Raw genomic sequence first — 21,652 nt, forward strand, 5'->3', positions numbered from 1 at the left:
TGCCCCATATCCGTTAAAGTCAACATGTTTTTGGAACATTTAGTTTTTGTCGTTTACCAAAATATCTTTCTGTTAAGATACCAGTTTCACATCTTTCTTTAGTAATACCTTTCATAACATCTTATGATCTCAGTGCCATCTGATGGAAAATAAGTCCCACTTTAAAAACCTCATTTTATTCCTTTTGCCCATTTTTATTTCATTATAGGTGCTATATTCAATTAGAAAGTTGTACCTGGTTGTGTTAAGACCCAATGTGCAGACCTGCTTTTTGCAGATTCTCAATTATGATATTATTAGCTTGTTATTTGGCCTAGTCAGTACTTTTCAGTTGCTTTTGCCTGTGTAGCTTAGCCCACCACTATTCCAGTGGTAAGTCTGAAGCCAGGCCACATATTAACAATAGCCATAATTTGCATTGCAAACATTTGCCTAGCTAAAATCACACTTCAGATCATCTATATTTGTTTATTCCAGGCCTTGACAATTTTTATTGAATCTAGGAGTCAGCCGAGAAACTGAGGAGCCAGCAGACAAGACCTCTGTCGCTTCTCCTTCAGCACTCCTCCAAAACAATCCACAGTGAATTTTTTTTTTTAATTTGGTGGTCGGGGGGGGAACAGGGAAGGAAGGAGGGGTGGGAATCCCTCTTCCAGATCATCGGATAGTTCATTTAGAAACTGATTTACTAAGCTTGTTTTCCTATTCTGTGTCTTTCAGCAAAGAAACTTTAGTAAACCAGTTCCTTAAGGTGTTTCTGCAAATCACTGGTAAAAACCAACAATTTCCCTTCTCAAATCATGCTGCTGTGCTTGATAGGTGAAGCAAAGAGGCAATTTCCTCTTTGTTTCACATATCATCATAGCCTGGGTCCCCCCTCGCTCTCTTATACCCCCCAGCCTTTATTCAGTCTCTCCCTTATATACCCTCTCAGCCTTTACCCAGTCTCCCTCCTCTCTCCCTCACTGTCATGTAACCCTCCAGCCTTTATCCAGTCTCTTGCGCTCTCTCTCGGGGTCTGCCCCTTGTGCCCTTTCTTCTACAGGTGAGGTGAATATTTCCTGCTTCTCTGCTGTGATTTGTCTCTCTCTAAGCTAGAGCTGTGTGTTGCAGGAAGTTCGGGTTGGTAATGGTGGAAGGATAAAGTACCCGCTAAAACTTGTACTTTTGTGAACCTGTAAAATACACATAGTTTTGAAAGTGTGTTTTACCCACATAAATCTGATCCTGTGTGGTGGGGGGGGGGGGGGGGGATATATATATATATATACACACACACACACACACACATATATATATATATATATATATATATATATATCTTGCATTGTAATAGAGGAAATACCAGGGCAAGGTTGAGTCGGTGGAGAAAGCAATATGCATATTTTTAGATTATATTAGCACTGAAACTTCCTCTCTGTACATATCTGAGGAGTTCTAACCTGATGTACCTTGATACGAATAGGTAAGGGATATGCAAACTTGAAGAGTAGGTATTAGGCTGATAGAAAATGACTGCAGATAAAGGCCATATTGCCTATTCATTTTCCTTGAATTCAGATGCAGTCCTCGTCTCCATCACTTCCACCAGGAGACCATTCCGTGCATCCCGCCATCCTTTCTAGAAAAATGTATTTCCTTAGATTACTCCTGAGTCTGTAATCTTAACTTCATCCTATGGTCTCTCATTCCTGCATTTCCTTTCAGTTGAAAAAGACTTGTCTCCTGTGCATTTAGTCCATGGAAATATTTAAATGTCTCTATCATATCTCCTCTCTCTCACCATTCTTCCAGAGTATTCATATTGAGATCTTTAAATGTGTCCCCATATACATTATGATGAAGACCACTGACTTTAAGTAGCTGCCTTCTGTACTGGCTCTATCCTGTTTATCTTTTAGAAGATGCAATCTCCAGAATTGTACACAGTACACTAAATAAATCTCACTGGAGACTTAAACAGAGGCACTATCACCTCCTTTTTCCTGTTGGCTATTCCTCAGCCTGTTCACCGAAACATCCTTCCGGCTTTGGCAGTCGTCTTTTCTACCTGATCAAATTAGATACAATCATCCCCAAGTCCTGCTCTTCCTTCATGCACATAAGTACTTCACCCCTAAAGGGTCAAGGGTCATGGACTTCATATACCACCTTTCTGTAGGTACAACCAAAGTGGTTTACATTTACTATTTGCAGGTACTTTTTCTGTTCCTAGTGGGCTCACAATCTAAGTTTTGTACCTGGGACAATTGAAGGTTAAGTGACGTGCCAAGGGTCACAAGTTGCTGCAGTGGGAATCAAACCCAGTTCCCCAGGTTCTCATCCCACTGCACTAACCATTAGGCTACTTCTCCCTCAGATTTGTTTCCGTTCTTTTTTTTTTTTTTTAGTCTTGAATCTTAGCTGCTAATTTCTGGACTATTCTTCAAGCTTCTCTAGATCCCTCTTTATGCTCTCTACACCACTGAGGGTGTCTGTCCTATTATAGAGTTCCCACAGAGGCAAACCTTATCAGAGAGCACTTCCTCAATATCATTCACAAAGATGTAAAAAAGACCCGACTCGAGGACTGATTCCTGCGGCACACCACTTGTAACTTCCTTTTCCTCAGCATGAACTCTATTTAGCATCATACTCTGTCTCCTTCCACTTAAACAGTTTCTAACCTAGTCAGTTTAGGGCCCATCCCAAGGGCACTCAGTTGGTATATCAGTTGCCTGTGTGGAAACGTGTCAAAGGTTTTCCTAAAATATAAGTACATCACATTTAGTGCTCCCCCTAAATCCAACTGTTTGGTCAGGCTGTCAAAAAAAAATTAATCAGAGTCATCTGACAAGACTTGCCTGTAGTGAAACCATGCTGCCTTGGGTTTTGTAATCCATTTGAATCCAGAAACCTCACTAACCTCTGTTTTAGAGACATTTCCATTAATTTACTGACCTCAGAGATGAGACTAACAGGCCTGTAGTTCCTGTCCTCCTTACTTTCTCTCGTGAAGAGGAACATGCACCTGTTTCCACTCCAGATTGTTGATTGTAGAATGAATGCACTTCAGCTTCGAACCCTGGCTAATATTTTTTCAAATTTTATTTTTGTCTTGTGCTGTTCAGGCTCCTAGTGCTTCCTTGTGCACTACCATTCTCAACCTGCATGGTGACAGCATTACTTGTGGCCACCAGCTGATCCAGCACTGCTGCTTGCTGTCCAGAAGCCTGACTAATCCGGAGGTGGACTCCAGGCTGCTGCTTGACATAATGAAAACGCTGCTTTTCAGTGCCAAAATGATGTTTGTGAAAACAGGAAGGAGCCAGGATTTAGCTCTCTGTGACAGGTAGTTACTTATTTTGCTCATCTTAGAATCAAAGGAGTTTAAACAAGACTGACTACTTTCTCTCCTTGACTTATGACAAAATACTAACCTGACTGCTTTTGGTATCAACTTTGGTAACTTTGTTGCCAGAGCAGAGAAGGAGTAGGGGAAGTTGGCTCTTTCCAGACAACGAGGGAGACATATTGGTGGTTAAGAGTCTTTATTACACAGCAGCTGTGTTTTGGCGCCTAAGCACCTGCCTCAGGAGTCTTATGATGTAATGCTGTGTGTAAGAGAAGGTACAGAGAGAAAACAAATGATGTTTCTTTCTGAATCTAGTGCATAAATGGGCTATCAACGTACCCAGAATCAAAGTAAAAACCTTCATGGACAGCCAAAGCGGTCTCAGTGAAATATACTTCCTGACAGCTCATGTCTTAGCAGGTAGAGTCTGCCATCTTGGTTTGTCCTCTTTTCTGTTTGAGGCAGGGTTCTCAATCCAGTCTTCAGGACACACCCAGCAAATCTGGTTTGCAGGATATGCCCCATGAAAGATGCACACCTAAGGCTTAATTTGTAGACAAAAATTTATTTATTTGAATTTATTAACAGCCTTATGAAGAGATTCACCCAAGGCGATGTACAGCAGTTTAACATAAAACTTACAATTTTGTTAACTGCAGTGAGGTAAACTTGGAAACTGCAAATTGAAATCTAGTAATAGAACTTACATGAAATTGTATCAGAGAAATATTTAACAGCCCTGTAGAACAATCACAAAGCAAAAGTATAGTAAATGTCAGTACAATACAAATGATACCATAATGGATAGCATGGAAGAACATTGAAATAAAATATGCGGACGCCATACTGTAGCTAATGGAACATTCAAATAACATAGACATGATGCTAATGCTGTTCTTACAGTACAATTAAATATCTTACTGTGTAGCCAAGGAGCTAAGACTTATTACATCTTGTTTTGAAGTTAGTGTCTATCAATTAATTGTACAGACATTAGTAATGAGGCATCTGGATTATTGTAATGTTATTTATGTTGGTCAAATGTACTTTCCGAAACTAATTATATAAGTTTCCAAACATTGTTAAAAATCTGATTGTTTTGCAAGTTTATTGTATTATGATTAAGGTTTTATTGGTGAAGCTGACGTTGTTATATGATCTAGGGTTTGCCCTACTCTTAGTTTGTAAGTTGCTCTGAATAATAAATCCTTGGTATGTGCAGCCTATAAATGTTAAATGTAAATAGACAGGGACAAGATGGGTAATGCCAAGTGAGCAGGGGGATAAATAGGTGGATGACTAAAGGATGAAGGCAAGTTATGTAGAGAGTTAGACCAACCCCTTGTATCTTTAAGTTACAGGGTGTTCAGCAAGCTAGTTCAGGTGTGGAGTGAGTGGATGTTCAGGAAGTGGAACTGTAGGGATGGTGGTAAAAGGTTGGTGTCATGCCCTGAAATTTAACTGCAGGGAAGGAGCCAAGACCAGAAGTGCAGGATTTGAGAAAGCTAAGAAGAGGGTATAATGTAAATAAAAATACAGTGTGCTATATAGTAGAAGGTTGTGATCAAGAAACTTGTACACCTGTTTAGTCTCCTGTCCAGATGTCAAATGTTTGAATTTTTCAAGGCCCCAATCTCCTTTCTTAGGATTATTTAATTTTCAATTGAGAGTGGATGTGGGTGGGTAGAACATTTTCTGGATGTGGGAACTGTGGGTATGGAGGTGGGAAGGGTATCTTCAAGTATGTAGTTCAGGTCTGTGTTTATATGTGACTGTGAATGGAAAGGGGTGTGTGACAGAGTAAATTTGGGTGGGGGTTTCTGTATGGATAGTTAACTGAGTATAATGTGTGAGTGGGTAGGGTATGAGTGAATGGGAGCAGTATGCTTTCTGAGTGAGGATGTCTACAGATACGTAGGTGGGGGTCAGTGTGTGTACATGTGCATGACTGAGTACATTTGGGAGCTTTGTATGTGTGTAAATTTATCCACAGTGAGTAGGAGTGATGTGTTTTTTGAGGGGTTGTGATGTGAATGTCCGTCATCTTTCCCTCTCCTGTTCACTCTCCCTTTTCCTCCCCCCTCCATCACCCACCTCTGTACTAGAGAATGGGGTTCGCAGGAATCCCGCGGGGGCAGAAGCAGTTCTGCGGGGTTCCTGTGGAAGTATATGCTTCACTTGCACCAGCCTTTCACTTGCCGAGTATCAGGTTCTTCGAGTGCTGTCTCCACCTCCTCCTTGTTTTAACAGCACAGATGAGGAAAGTCTCCATTAAGGAGGTGGTAGAGACACAAATGGTGACAGAGTTCAAAAAGGCATGGGATGAACACAGAGGATCTCTAATTAGAAAATAGAAGTTATAAAAAAACCTAAACTTAAATGACTAAATGTGTGTGGATGTGTCAAGTGATGCTTAGACAGTGACTCTGGATGAACTAGGGCCAGTATCGGGCAGACTTGTATGGTCTGTGTCTCATATATGGCAATCTGGTTTAGGGTGGGCTGGAAAGAGCTTAGACAGCAACTTTAGTGGTTGGAACATGAGGACAGTGCTGGACAGACTTTTACGGTCTGTTTCCCGCAAATGAGAAGACAAATAGGCTGGAGTGGGCTTTGACGACAACTCCAGCAGTTAGAACATAAGGGTAGGGCCGGGTGAACTTCTATGGTCTATGTCCCAGAAATGCCAAAGAAAGACTATAATAAAGTATATAATATCACGTTCATTGTTGATTTAATTATGTGTTGATAATGAGCGTGACTATTGAGCAGACTGGACCATTCAGGTTTTTATCTGCTGTCACTTACTATGTTACTATTAAATTTTCTCTGCTCCTGGGCTGATGGCTAGTCCTCATCTCTGACACAGGCACAAGCTTCAGATGTCACCTGACTTACTGACGCGTGCATATGACAACCGCAGCACAGTGCCAGTGAATCAGAAACAAGTCTTACATGTGCGCACCAGTGTATTCCAAGTTCCAACTTCTGTTCCTTCCCTGCCTGCAGTGCTGCAGCTCGACCCCAGAGAGAGACTGAGGGAGCCGACCAGACTTATTTTTAATGTACCATTAAATTCTTGCATGGACTGGTGGGGATGGTTAAATTTTTGCGGGGACGGGTGGGGATGGATAAGATTCTGGTAGGGATGGGTAAGATTCTAGCAGGGATGGGCGGGGACGGGTAAGATTTCTGTCCCTGTGCAACTCTGTACCTGGCCCATAGCTTCAGTTGTGGCTACACCTACTGCCACAAAGACAGCACCTCTCTATGGGGTTTTAACTAAACATTTATCAGTATGGTTGGACAAAGGCCTGGATCAAAGGAATCAGAGCTACATGAATAGCTGCATATAGAGTGGCAGATCCAGAATGAGAGAAGCATGGCTCCTCTTTTGGTTTAGTGCTATCTAAGTAAAGACCAGACCTAGGCTCTCTCTGATGTCACTTCCTGTTTAAAAGTAAAAAAAAAAAGTGCAGGGATGCCATTCCATCATTAATCCCTGTGCATATCATGGAGGCAGTACATTCAAATCTATTTCATGCAAATTCATTGTGGATATCCTGAAAATCCCAACTGGCTGACTTTGTCCCAAGGATTGCAGTGAGAACCACTGTTTAAGGGAATAGAGAAATTGAAATTGCTGCTCCTACTGCTGGGCATATGAATGACTGCACCTAATGGCTAAGAAGGATTTTCAAGCCTGTTTACCAATATACATTAAAAAAAAAAAATAGAATCCCTCCAGAAAAAAAAACACGTGTTCTTGGCTGGTACTACTACTTCTTATCATTTCTCTAGCCCTACTAGACGTACGCAGCTCTGTACACTTGAACGTGAAAAGACAGTCCTAGCTCAACAGAGCTTACAATCTGATAGCAAGGACTTGTCCTTTTAAGCAGCAAAGTTGTTATAGAGATCTGTTTTAGATGAATTTATTTGGAATAGGTGACTAAATACACTAGTAACAAACCATGAGGTTTGCCAATGTTGCACAGTTTTGCTGATGGTCATTCTCTAAACTTGCTCTTGTATATTAACATTTTGTTTTCTTTGCAACAGTTATTTTAGCAAGCTGGATTTGTTGAAGATTTTACTGGCTGCTACCTATCGCTACATACCATCTCTTGAAGAGATTTTTCAGCCTGCAGCCGTGATAAAATTAAGGAACCGTCTTTTGGAAGCTGAATATTACCAATTAGCTGTTGAGGTAACAGAGAATGGAAGTGGGAGAATGGAGTGCATTTATTCAGTAAAAATAAGAGCTGCCTGGTTTTTCTCTTTACTGACTTATAGATAGATTTCAGAGAGTGTCAAATACTCTTTTTAAAAAAAAACCCAAAAACTAAATTTTTTCCCATGTCAAGGCTATGGCAAAAATGCTTAGAATGTCTGATCCTAAACTATTGACCAAGTCCATATTTGTACAATGTTTACATTAGTCTTAAAACTATTTTGCCCATTGCTTTTCTTTTCTGTCTTTTTTGTGCGCTGACTTAGAGTTATTTATTTGGTTTTGGCTCATGCCTTGTTCAGTTGTAGCTCAAGAGTGTTACATTCAGGTATAGTAGGTAATTTCTTGTTCTTAGAGGGCTTACAATTTAATCTCCCTGTTTGCAAAGCCCCTGCTGGTGCGCTAATGCCAACACAGCCCATTCATTTTGAATGGACCACGTCTCCCTTGCCGGCTTTGTAAACAGGGGGGTAAGTTTTGTCCCTGAGGCAATAAAGCATTAAGGGGCCATTTTACAGAGCGGCAGTAAGCCCACGCGAGCTTACTGTTCACTCTCGGGACTACCGCCAGTCTAACACAGCCACGAACTGTAGTCCCGCCCTGAGCACACACCATTTCCAGGGGAAAAAGAAAACCCCCAGAAATGGCTTGCGCTGCAGTAACCCATCGATAATCGGGCATCGCCGGGTTTGCACAGGAGCCATTATCGCCATCTCAGTAGGTGGCAGTAAGGGCTCCCCATCACATAGAATTCAAGTACTAGAAATATAATACAGTGTTAATATGTTTTATTTATTCTTACTGTACACCGCCTTCAGTGAATTCCTTCAAAAAGGCAGTAAATAAATCCTAATAAATAAATAAGTACTAATGATACACCTAATAAGCATGCATTAGAATATTCAGCTAACATAGATATGATGCTAAGGTGCGTGGTACAGAGTCATTTGGGATAATTTGATAGCTAAAATCAAGGCAAGCTCTTTGTATAGTTAAGCAAGAGTGAAGTTACAGTATGTGTAGCAAGCTAGTTCAGATGCAGAATGGGTGTATATAGCCAGTTACCCTATGTATTAAAGGCTTTGGAGAAGAGCCAGGCTTTCACCTGCTTCCTGAAATAGAGGTAGTCTCGAGTTATAGGTAGCCCCTTTGGGAGAAAAATTCCAGAGCGCGGGGGCTACTCCTGAGAAGGCTCACTGGCGGGTATCACACCGTACAATTTCTTTTGATGAAGGTAAAGATAGTGATGATCCTTGAGGGGACCATAGAGGTCTTGAAGGTATGTAAAGGGTTAACTTATTCTTTAAATTCTCTGGCCCATTTTGTCTGAGGACCTTGAAAATCAAGCATAGTTTTAAATTTAACCCTGTAAGGTACTGGTAGCCAGTGTAGCTTTTGCAGGAAGGGTGTGATGTGGTCACGCCACTTGCAGCCTTCTATCAGTCGTGCTGCAGCATTCTGAATTTGTTGGGACTGATACAAACTCTTTTTGATTTGGCCAGTGTACAGGACATTACAGTAGTCTAGTCCTGATGTTACTATGGCATGGACCACTGTGGTCAGACTTATCTTTTCAATATATGGAGAGAGATTTTGTAGTTGCTGTAGGTGTTAGAGACAAGTTTTGAAGGTTATTTGAATTTGTGGGATCAGAGTGAATGATAGTCTAGCATTATCCCAAGATTCTTGACCTGTGATTTTAGGGAAAGTTCATACGTCCCAAAAGGTATTTTGAAGTTCGGTATTTGTCCACTTGTGTTTGGTACCCAAAGAAACTCTGTTTTATTTGGGTTCAGACAAAGTTTGTTAATGTTTGCCCATTCCTGAGTTGTGGTTAGGCAGGCAGTCAGTTTACTCAGAGCTGCGGGTAGATCTGGTTCAGTGAGTATGAGTAGTTGCACATCATCAGCATAGATGTAGAACTTTGTGTCTGTTGACAGAAACAACTCAGCCAGAGGCTTGAGGTAGATACTAAATAAAATGGGAGATAGTATGGATCCCTGTGTGCACCCCACAGTCCAGTTCTCAAGGATATGATGTGCTGTTGATGAACAGAACTGATTGTTGTCTATCTGACAGGATTTCAACCAAGTAAATACTGTGCCACTTATACCTGTTTCAGCCAGTCTTGTAAGCACGATATTATGATCCACGGTGTCGAAGGCTGCCAAGAAATCGAGCAACGCTAGTATCGAAGCAGATCCCCTGTCAAGGACAACTTTATGGAGCAACTGATGCAGGAGCTGACGAGAGAAGGAAAAATTCTAGACTTGGTCCTTAGTGGAGCGCATGATCTGGTGAGGGACGTTATGGTACTGGGGCCGCTTGATAACAGTGACCATAATATGATCAGTTTTGATATCGACCTTGAAGTAACTGTACACAGAAAGTCAAATACGTTAGCGTTTAACTTTAAAAAAGGAGACTATGATAAAATGAGAAGAACGGTAAAAAAAAAAACTTAGGGGGGCAACTGAGAGAGTAAAAACTGTACAACAGGCGTGGACGCTGTTCAAAAATACCATCCTGGAGGCCCAGGCCATACATATTCCGCGAATTAGAAAAGACAGCCGGCCTGGTTGAAAAGTTAGGTGAAGGAAGCTATTAGGGCTAAAAGAAACGCCTTCAGAAAATGGAAGAAGGAACCGTCTGAAAATAACAAGAAGCAGCATAAGGAGTGTCAAAGCAAATGCAAGGCGCAGATAAAGAAGGCCAAGAGGGATTACGAAAAAAAGATAGCATTAGAGGCAAAAAAACATAGTAAAAAAATTTTTTTCGGTATATTAAAAGCAGGAAGCCGGCAAAAGAATCGGTTGGGCCGCTGGATGACTGAGGAGTGAAAGGGGCGATCAAGGAAGACAAAGACGTAGCGGAGAGACTGAATGAATTCTTTGCTTCGGTCTTCACCGAGGAAGATTTGGGTGGGATACCGGTGTCGGAAATGGTATTTCAAGCGGACGAGTCGGAGAAACTTACTGACTTCACGGTAAACCTGGAGGACGTAATGGGGCAGTTCGGCAAACTGAAGAGTAGCAAATCTCCTGGACCGGATGGTATTCACCCTAGAGTACTGATAGAACTGAAAAATGAGCTTGCGGAGCTACTGCTAGTGATATGCAACTTATCCTTAAAATCGAGCGTGGTACCGGAAGATTGGAGGGTGGCCAATGTAACACCCATTTTTAAAAAAGGCTCCGGGGAGATCCGGGAAATTATAGACTGGTGAGTCTGATGTCGGTGCCGGGGAAAATGGTAGAGGCTATTATTAAAAACAAAGTTACAGAGCACATCCGAGGACATGGATTACTGAGACTGAGTCAGCACGGCTTTTGTGTGGGGAAATCTTGCCTGACCAATTTACTTCAAACAAACATGTGGACAAAGGGGAGCCGGTTGATATTGTGTATCTGGATTTTCAAAAGGCGTTTGACAAGGTACCTCATGAAAGGCTACAGAGGAAATTGGAGGGTCATGGGATAGGAGGAAATGTCCTATTGTGGATTAAAAACTGGTTGAAGGATAGGAAACAGAGAGTGGGGTTAAATGGGCAGTATTCACAATGGAGAAGGGTAGTTAGTGGGGTTCCTCAGGGGTCTGTGCTAGGACCGCTGCTTTTTAATATATTTATAAATGATTTAGAGATGGGAGTAACTAGCGAGGTAATTAAATTTGCTGATGACACAAAGTTATTCAAAGTCGTTAACTCGCGACAGGATTGTGAAAAATTACAAGAGGACCTTACGAGACTGGGAGACTGGGCGGCTAAATAGCAGATGACGTTTAATGTGAGCAAGTGCAAGGTGATGCATGTGGGAAAAAAGAACCTGAATTATAGCTACGTCATGCAAGGTTCCACGTTAGGAGTTACAGACCAAGAAAGGGATCTGGGTGTCGTCATCAATAACACACTGAAACCTTCTGCTCAGTGTGCTGCTGCGGCTAGGAAAGCGAATAGAATGTTGGGTATTATTATGAAAGGTATGGAAAACAGGTGTAAGGATGTTATAATGCCGTTGTATCGCTCCATGGTGCGACCGCACCTTGAGTATTGTGTTCAATTCTGGTCGCCGCATCTCAAGAAAGATGTAGTAAAATTGGAAAAGGTGCAGCGAAGGGCGACTAAAATGATAGCGGGGATGGGACGACTTCCCTATGAAGAAAGACTAAGGAGGCTAGGGCTATTCAGCTTGGAGAAGAGAAGGCTGAGGGGAGACATGATAGAGGTATATAAAATAATGAGTGGAGTGGAACAGGTGGATGTGAAGCGTCTGTTCACGCTTTCCAAAAATACTATATAGTTAGGACTAGGGGGCATGCGATTAAACTACAGTGTAGTAAATTTAAAACAAATCGGAGAAAATCTTTCTTCACCCAACGTGTAATTAAACTCTGGAATTCATTGCCGGAAAATGTGGTGAAGGCGGTTAGCTTAGCAGAGTTTAAAAAGGGGTTGGACTGTTTCCTAAAGGACAAGTCCATAAACCGCTACTAAACGGACTTGGAAAAATCCAAAATCCCAGGAATAACATGTATAGAATGTTTGTACGTTTGGGAAGCTTGCCAGGTGCCCTTGGCCTGGATTGGCCGCTGTCGTGGACAAGATGCTGGGCTCGATGGACCCTTGGTCTTTTCCCAGTATGGCATTACTTATGTCATGGTTTCTGTGCAGATTATCAAGAAGGGACACAAGAACTGTCTCCTAGCAACTACTTAGGGTGTTTCATTCCCCATAGAAAATAGGAAAATGACTAAAAATGCAGCATGTAAGTTAAAATCTGTTTTCTTCCAGTTTATTTGGAAGAGTACAGTAACATATTAAACATGCTGTTCATTTTAAGAATGCCTGGTATGGTAGCAACACAGTTCAGATTAGGGTTTTAGGAGGTAATTTTACAACAGGTTGCCTAGGTTTGGAAGTGGAAAAATGGCCTATTTTATAAAGATATATATGTAAGTGCCTATGTATCACTTTAAAATACTCAAGGTAAACCAATGGTAATTGTGGCTACATTGAAGCCTTGGGCATAAATGGTGATTCTATCCAAGCTCCATCCCAAAATACACCTGCACATAGGTTGCATAAAAGTACACACCTTGTTGTCACTGCATGTATTTTTACATGTGTACCTCCTGGTGTGTTTATAAAATTACCTGCTTAGTGTTCTGCTTTTCCTTTGTGTGTGTGTAATAATCTTTGTTTTGTTTGTTTTGTTTGTTTGTTTTTCATGGATTCTTGATGTCTGAACTAGGTTTCCACAAAGACAGGACTCGACCCCAGTGGTGTGTGGCATGCCTGGGGATTGGCTTGCCTCAAAGTGGATGATTTTGCAGGAGCTCGGAACAAGCTTAGTAGATGTCTTCGGGCTCCTTATGATCTGAATCAGTTAAATCAGGGTTCGAGGCTGCTGCAGGATGTGATCCAGTATCTGGAGTCTGCAATAAAACCCATCCTGCCCGTGGTAAGATGATGTGGAAGAGTTTGTGGCTGTTTTGGGTTATGTTGCAATGCTTTGGTTGTTTCTTGTTTGGAAATCAAATAAAAAGTTAAAATTTAAGAGAAGGCAGTCATGATTCATGAGCAAAATGAGCTGGTAAGTGCTATCCATGTTAAATTCATTTACCATAGGCACTGAATGGCTCAAGGGAATTGTCAGTGTTACAGAGCTTTTCACACTTTGTCGTGGGTTCAAATAAGCTTGGGTAGGTAGGTTTCCGTTCAGTCCCACAACAATTTGCCAGCAGCAGAGGGCCAGAGACTGCACATATGAAGAGACTAGATTATCCTCTCACTCAAAGTTGGACTCTCAGAACAGGACTGGGGCACACTGGCAGGGCAGTCTGGACATGACCTATCGGAAAACAAAAAAGGAGGACATCAGTTTTTAGAGTGCACAAATGGTCAAGATGAGTGCACAACTTAGCAAGCAGCTAAAGGGACAGCAAAACTGATGGGAGTGGTACTTGTATGTACAAAAGAGAAGAACTTGGAGTGGCCAAACAGGTAGAAAAGGTAGCAAAAGCCAGAAGGATGATTGGGTGCATAGGGAGCGGAATAGCCTGTATGAAAAAGGAGGTAATAGTAGCATTGTGTAAGTCTCTGGTGAGCCATTATTTAGAGTGCTCTATACAATTTCAGAGCCTGCACCTTCCAAAATATATAAACTGGATGGAGTCAGTATAGAGGGCAGCTACTAAAATGGTCAGTCAGTGGCCTTCATTATAAAGCTTATTGAAGACTTCAATATGTGTACTTAGGAAAGAAAGCAGAAGGGAGAGATCTGATAGAACTATAAATACCTTTATAGCATAAATGCAAGGGAGACATGTCTCCCCCCCCCCCCCCCATTACAATACCCCTGCTTTTTAATCCCCTTAGATCACAGATACCTCCTACTTTCAATGCCCTCCTCCCCAAGACTTACCCAGGGATTCTCTGTTAATCTAGTGGAACAGGGCAGGAAGGGGATCCCCCTATGCTCTGGGTGTTAAAATGGTATTAATGATCCCTAGTGATAGCCTCCTGCCATTTCCTGTAGAGGTTCTCTTCATGTAAGGAGCAATTGCTCTTATATGGAAGGATGTCCCCTAGAGGTAATACTGCAAGACTACTGCTAGGTGTTATCGGTGCCATTTTGACAGCCAGAACCAGATAAGGCTGGAGCGGAGGAGACTGTTCTTGTCCAGCCCTGCTAGACCAGTGTTTCCCAAGTCAGTCCTGGAGTTCCCCCTTTCCACTTGGGTTTTCAGGATATCCACAATCAATGTGCATGAGATTGATTTGCATATACTGCCTTCATTGTTTGCAAATCTTTCATGCATATTCATTGTGGATATCCTGAAAACCTGACTGGCAAGGGGGTACTTCAAAACCGACTTGAGAAACACTGCACTAAACTACCAGGAAATCCCTGGACAAGGGTTGGGGGGAGTAGGGTCTGTTGGGGGAAGAGTGAAGAGGGAGGTACCTGTGATTGTGGGGAGAGGAAGGGTGGAAGCTACTGTGGCAGCTGTATCTTGGGGGCAGTGGCTGTGCTATTGGCAGTCATGACAGCTAGTGTGTGGCATTGACTTGTATGCCAGCTCTCACAACTGGTCATGCCCATGACTTATCCCTACCTGTGTTAAGCAACTAGTGTTTGTTTTTTTTTAAGCACACTGGCTAGTTTTAACACAATACTCATTGACAGGTAAAACCTGCACTAGCTGCTTAATGCAGTGTATTGAACAGGCCCCTAAAAGGGTAATTTTTCTAATACGCTGTCTATTTATACAGGCAATATGTACAAGTTACTCCATTTTTCAAAGGAAAATATATGTGCATACTTGCCCTCTAAAATCAATCTCGCTGAAAATAACCATTTATTACGTACAATCTTTTCTCACATTTATGCACATCCTTTTGAAACTCCAGCATGCGTGAAAACAGTGTACTAACCCCAACTCCACCTCCAGGCATGCCTATGCTCACTGTGTGTAACAGTAGTACAAAATAGCATTGCGTGCATAAATTTACCCACATAGATTTTGAGAAATTTTGTAACAAACCATCTGCATGACTTTTAAACTTATCCATTAAATTGACAGTTTCTCACTTGCCCTCTTAACTTTCCAGAAGGATGATGGCTACTTTGCCACACTGAAGGAATTGGAAACTTCACTGAACACCCAAAGTTTGTGGTCTGGAGTAGTGCCAGAAGGAAAAATCCAGAATAATGTCTACTATAAAGAGTGCTTGTTTTACTTGCATACATATGGCACTAATCTGTCAGTCATTGCATTTTATATGAGGCAGGACTGCATGAAGGAAGCGCTGTTGCATTTGTTGAATAAGGTAAGAAGTTTGCTGAATGGGGGGGGGGGGGGAATATGCTTTGGTTCTGCAGCCATAATTATTTGCATCCTGCCCTGAAAAGAATGCACAATTCAGATTTGCAAAATCACTCACTGTGAAACTGTGGTACTTGGAGTGGGATTTGGCAAATAAGTGCATTGGAACTTGTGCTGTAATATAAATAAATATAAAACTCCTATAAATGGGGTCCTGCATTGTTTGGACTGCTGATGAAAACTGGCAGAGGATGCAGCAAGTTAAGGGAGTCTTTTACTAAGCTGCAGTGGTGTTTTTAGTGTGCGCTAATGATTGGCCTATATATTCCTATGGGCATAAAAATGCTTAGTAAAATACCCCCTTATGCAGCCCACTGACTTCTGCTGACTGGAGAGCAATATATGGCCTTGGGGTCTTCTGCTCCCCCTTTCAAACTCTTCTTCCTGACAGCAACTAACCAGCTGGGGAGACACTGAATTAGCTCATCTAAGAGGGTCCCTGCTAAATATTTGGGCCCTAGGCACATGCCTAATTTGCCTATGCCTTAATCCTGCCCTGGTGATAGCTTGTAGAAGTCAGTGCACTCTATCTTGAAAAATCTCTTGCTCTTCACCCAAAATAACCTAGTTTCAGAACCCATTTTAGTAAGCATACAATCTTAGCGGCTATTTTAAGTGAAATCTGTTCCCATTTAGATAAACATAATGCTGTCCTAGCTATTTCGTTGTACCTTTCTGCTGCCTTTGATTTGGCTAACCATTCACTTTTGTTCTCTTACCTCTCTTCCCTTGGTGTAACTGGAACTGTGTTGGCTTGGTTCGCATCCTAAGTACATAAGTGTTGCCATACTGGGACAGACCGAAGGTCTATCAAGCTCAGTATCCTGTTTCCAACAGTTGCCATTCCAGGTCACTAGCACCTGGCAAAATCCCAAAACAGTAGAATAAATTTCATTCTGCTTATCCTAGAAATAAGCAGTGGATCTTCCCAAGTCCATTTTAATAATGGCTTATGGACTTTTAGGAAGTTATCCAAACCTTTTTTTAAACCCCGCTAAGCTAACTGCTTTTACCACTTTCTCTGGCAACGAATTCCAGAGTTTAATTACACGATGAGTGAAGAAATATTTTTTCTGATTTGTTTTAAATTTACTACTTTGTAGCTTCATTGCATGCCCCCTAGTCCTAGTATTTTTGGAAAGAGTAAACAAGCGATTCACGTCTACCCGATCCACTCAATGCATTATTGTATATACCTCTATCATATCTCCCCTCAGCCATCTTTTCTCCAAGCTGAAAAGCCCTACACATTTCAGCCTTTCTTCATAGAGAAGTCGTCCAATCCTCGTTGTCATTTTTGTTGCCCTTCTCTGTACATTTTCTAACTCCACTATATCTTTTTTGAGATGCAGTGACCAGAATTGCACACAGTATTCATGTGCAGTCGCACCATGGAACAATGCAAAGGCATTGTGACACCCTCGTTTTTATTTTCCATTCATTTTCTAATAATACATTCTATTTGCTTTTTTTGCCACCATAGGACATTCTATTTGCTTTCTTTGCCACCATAGCACACTGAGCAGAGGGTTTCAACGTATCATCAACAATGACTCCTAGATCCTTTTCCTGGTCAGTAACTCCTAATGTGGAACCTTTCATCACGTAACTATAGTTCGGGTTCTTCTTTCCCACATGCCATCACTTTGCTCTTGCTCACATTAAACATCTGCCATTTGGATGCCCAGTCTCCCATTCTCGTAAGGTCGTCTTACAATTTTTCACAGTTCTCTTGTGATTGAATAACTTTTTGTCATCTGCAAATTTAATTACCTCACTAGTTATTCCCATATTTAGATCATTTATAAATATGTTAAAAAGCAGCAGTCCCACACAGACTGCTGCGGAACTTCATTATCTACCCTTCTCCATTGAGAATACTGACCATTTATCCCTATTTTCTGTTTTCTATCTTTTAACTAGTTTTTAATCCACAATAGAACACTACCTTCTATCCCATGACTTTCCAGTTTCCTCTGGAATCTTTCATGAGGTACTTAGTTAAATGCCTTTTGAAAATCCACATACATATTTTTGACCGGCTCACCTTTATCCACATGTTTGTTCACCCCTTCAAAGAAATGTAATAGATTGATGAGGCAAGATTTCCCTTCACTAAATCCATATTACTAACAATAGTTCTGCAAGTTCATTTTTCAATTCTATCAATACTCTGGAATGTATACCATCCGGTCCTGGTGATTTGCTACTCTTCAGTTTGTCAAATTGCCCCATTACATATTTAAGGTCTACAGAGATTTGATTCAGTTTCTCTGACTTGTCAGCATTGAATACCATTTCTAGCACCGGTATCTCTCCCACATCTTCCTCGGTGAAGACCAAAGCAAAGAATTCATTTAATCACTCCGCTATAGCCTTGTCTTCCCTGAGTGCCCCTTTTACCCCTCAGTCGTTTAGTGGTCCAACCAGTTCTTTTGCCGGTTTCATGCTTTTAATATACCTAAAAAAGTTTTTACTATGTGTTTTTGCCTCCAACGCAATCTTCTTTCAAAGTCTCTCTTTGCCTGCCTTATCAGCGCTTTGCATTTGACTTGCCATTCTTTATGTAGTTTCCTATTATTTTCAGTCGGATCCTTCTTCCATTTTCTGAAGGATTTTTTTTTTTTAGCTCTAATAGCTTCCTTCACCTCACGTTTTAACCATACCAGCTATAGTTTGGTCTTCTTTCCTCCTTTTTTAATACATGGAATGTATTTGAATAGCATCCACCTTCGCAGCTGCTCCTCTAAGTTTTTTTTTTTTTCGCTGTGCTCATTTTATCATAGTCTCCTTTTTCAAAGTTAAATGCTAATGTATTGGATTTCCTGTGTGTACTTAACTCCAGAGCTTATATTAAATCTAATCATGTTACAATCACTGTTGTCAAGAGTCCCCTGCACTATATATATTACCTCCTGCACAAGATCATTTGCTAAGGGCTAGGTCTAGAATTATTCCGCCGCTTGTTTTATTAATTTTTTTTATTTATGCGTTCTTGTATCCCACTGTTATCCAAAAACAAGTTTTGGTTCAAAGTAGCTTACATATTGCATTCTGCTTAACAGTTACAGTATTGATTTACATTTGGGATGAGATTTGTAGAGGTGGTTTATCATTATGGTTTACATTTTGATTGGGTGTTGTAGTCAATGGTTTATGTTTAGTAATTATTGGCTCCTGAACCAGCTGCTCCATAAATTAGTCCTTGATTCCATCAAGGAATTTCACCTCTCTAGCATTCATCCAGTCAGTATCAGGGTAATAGAAATCACCCATATTATCGTGTTCCCCAGTTTGTTAACCTCCCTAATTTCTGATAACATTTCTACATCAGTCTCTTCATCCTGGCCAGGTGGACGATAGTACATGCCTCACTATCCTTTTCCCTACACATGGAATTTCAATTCATTGAGATTCCAAGATGTGTTTTGTTTCCTGTAGAATTTTTAGTCTATTTGATTCAAGGCCCTCCTTAACATACAATGCTACCCCTCCACCGATTTGATCAACCCTATCACTGTGATATAATTTGTATCCTGGTATGACAGTGTTCCACTGGTTATCCTTCTTCCACCAGGTCTCAGAAATGCCTATTATATCTATTTTTTCATTTAGTACAATATATTCTAAAGCTCCCATTTTATTTCTTAGGCTTCTGGCATTTGCATATAGACATTTCAAACTGTTTGTTGTTCCTATTTACATCTTGCTCAGTACTTGACAGTGATAATGTGCAATCTTGAAAATCTGCTTTTTATTTAAAGACACCTGGTCTACTATGCTCTCTATTGCAATCTTGCTATTGGGATGCCCTATCTTCCCTGTTTTGGTGATATCTTTGAAAACTACCTTATTCTGAACCATGTGCTTTTGAGCGACTGTTGGCCTTTCCCCAGTTTCTAGTTTAAAAGCTGCTCTATCTCCTTTCTAAATGCCGATGCCAGCAGCCTGGTCCCACCCTGGTTAAGATAGAGCCCATCCTTTCGGAATAGGCTCCTCCTTCCCCAGAATGTTGCCCAGTTCCTAACAAATGTAAAACCCTCCTCCCTGCACCATCATCTCATCCACGCATTGAGACTCAAGAGCTCTGCCTGTCTCTTGGGCTCTGTGCATGGAATGGGGAGCATTTCTGAAAATGCTACCCTGGAGGATCTAGATTTCAGCTTTCTACCTAGGAGCCTAAATTTGGCTTCCGGAACCTCCCTCCCACATGCACCAAGACAGCCGGCTCCTCCCCAGCACTATCTAAAATCCTGTTTAGGTGACGCTTGAGGTCCGCCACCTTCGCACTAGGCAGGCAAGTCACCAAGCGAACCTCATGTCCACCAGCCACTCGGCTGTCTACTTCCCTAATAATCGAATCACCAACTACAACAACCATCCTAACCCTTCCCTCCTAGGCAGAAGCTTTTGGAGAGACATCCTAAGTACGAGAGGATATTGCATCCCCTGGTGGCCTGGTCATGGCTATAGGGTTATTTCCAACTTCATCAGGGTGATGCTCTTACAAAGTTCTCACCGGGGGGGGGGGGGGGGAACAAAATTCCCCAGGCCCAGTCTCCAAGAGAGGCCCAGCGCTGGGGTCTGTCTCTCCCCTGCTCCTGTTGGGACATTGGTGATTGCGTTAATGTGATAACTCTGTCCCAGCACATAGGAGCAGGAGAGAGACAGACCCCGGTGCCGGGCCCCCCTTGGAGGCCGAGGAGGAGCAGACACTGAAGCAGGAAGGTAGGGGGGCGGGCAAGGAGGTTAGTCCTGAGGGCGGTGGTGGCCTGAGGGCAGCAGTGGCAGCGGTGGTGGCCTGAGGGCAGTGGTGGCAGCTGCGTCCCAAGTGTGGGGGGGGGGGGGGGTTGCAACAGATCTGCCCTGGGCCCTGCTCTGTCTCTCGATTGCCCTGGTTCTCGTTGCTTCTTCCATGTCGTCTCTTGCCCCGTGGCCTGTGGTGTCCCTCAGGGCTCTATTTTGGCTCCTTTTTAATTTGTTTTCAAGTCCTCTTGCTACTGTTATTCAATATACTGGTATCTCATGTCCTTTTTATGCAGATGATATATTGTTAGTCTTCTCCACCAATCCTCTTTCCCCTACTATTGGTCTGCTACAAGACTGCTTTTAATTTAGTTATCACAAATTAGTTCTGAATAAACAGAAAATAGTAGCTTGAAGGTTTACAGGTGGTCTTCCTAGTTCAAATCTCACTCTGAACCTTTTCAGGGCTGATGTTCAGTCTGTGGAATCTTTTCATTACATTACGGGGGATTTATATTCTGCTCACACCAAGATTTGTGGTTCATTGCGGATTACAACTAGATTAACCAGAAACAAATAACTGGGAATTGCAGAATATTAATATCAAGGTCATTAAAACTAAAACAATCATCTTACAAGAGGAAATTTCTCTGCACAGTTATCAAACCTGTGTAAAATTGGATTTTAAATCCTTAGACGATTGGGCTCAGTTAGACAGTTGTTTGACCATGATATACTCCACTCACTCATTCTGTCTATACTGATTACCAGATTAGATGACTGTAACATAGTTTATTTAGGATGTCCCCAGTGGTGTGCTGGAGCTGGCTTGCATGAGCTTTTTGATAATTTTTAGAATTTTGAGAGCCGGTTGTTAAACTTTAACAACCGGCTTCCAAAATTTGGGCTCGGGTCCCTTCTCGGCATCATTGTCCTCATCCTCGACATCGTTGTCATCCTCCCCTGTGGCTTGTTCCAGTGGCGTAGCTACAGGGGGCCCAAGCCCCCCTCCCCCACAACAATAGAGGCCAGCCAAGTGGGGTTTTTTTTTTTGTTGTTTCCTCATGCTCCCTATCCTCGCAGTCAGACAGCTGAGCTCTCCCTCTCTTCCTTCAGGTCCAGCCGGCTATCTCTCCTCCCTGTTTTCAGCAGTGAGCTGTGGCGTGGGCAATGCTGAAGACACCTACTTCCAGCTGTCCCAGTCTTGTCACTGCTTCATCCCACCTTTTCAACTTCCCTTGAGTGGGACGAAACAGCGAGATGGACTGAGACAGCCAGAAGCAGCTGTCTTGAGCTCTGCCCATGCTAAGGCTCACTGCTGGAAACAAGAGAGATAGCTGGCCAGATCCGAAGGAAGGGAGGGAGAGCTCAGATGCCAGACTGCAGGGTCAGGGAGCCTCAAAACAAAGCAACCAAACCTGTGAACTGCTTCCACGTTCTCGTTCTTTATT

The 21,652-nt window shown here is 42.0% G+C and overlaps 1 protein-coding gene across 2 annotated transcripts in view; it reads left to right on the forward strand.

Annotated features, from left to right (window-relative positions):
• The window catches only part of ZFYVE26 (zinc finger FYVE-type containing 26), a 273,412-nt gene that overhangs the window by 191,491 nt on the left and 60,269 nt on the right, over positions 1 to 21,652 (forward strand). For both annotated transcript variants that reach the window (XM_030215525.1, XM_030215526.1), the window contains 4 exons: positions 3,111 to 3,331; positions 7,397 to 7,544; positions 12,818 to 13,027; positions 15,181 to 15,399. In XM_030215525.1, coding sequence (XP_030071385.1) covers positions 3,111 to 3,331; positions 7,397 to 7,544; positions 12,818 to 13,027; positions 15,181 to 15,399 — 798 coding nt within the window. The remainder of the gene's footprint in view (positions 1 to 3,110; positions 3,332 to 7,396; positions 7,545 to 12,817; positions 13,028 to 15,180; positions 15,400 to 21,652) is intronic.

Source organism: Microcaecilia unicolor, chromosome 9 (assembly GCF_901765095.1).
Source record: "Microcaecilia unicolor chromosome 9, aMicUni1.1, whole genome shotgun sequence".
Taxonomy (NCBI): domain Eukaryota; kingdom Metazoa; phylum Chordata; class Amphibia; order Gymnophiona; family Siphonopidae; genus Microcaecilia; species Microcaecilia unicolor.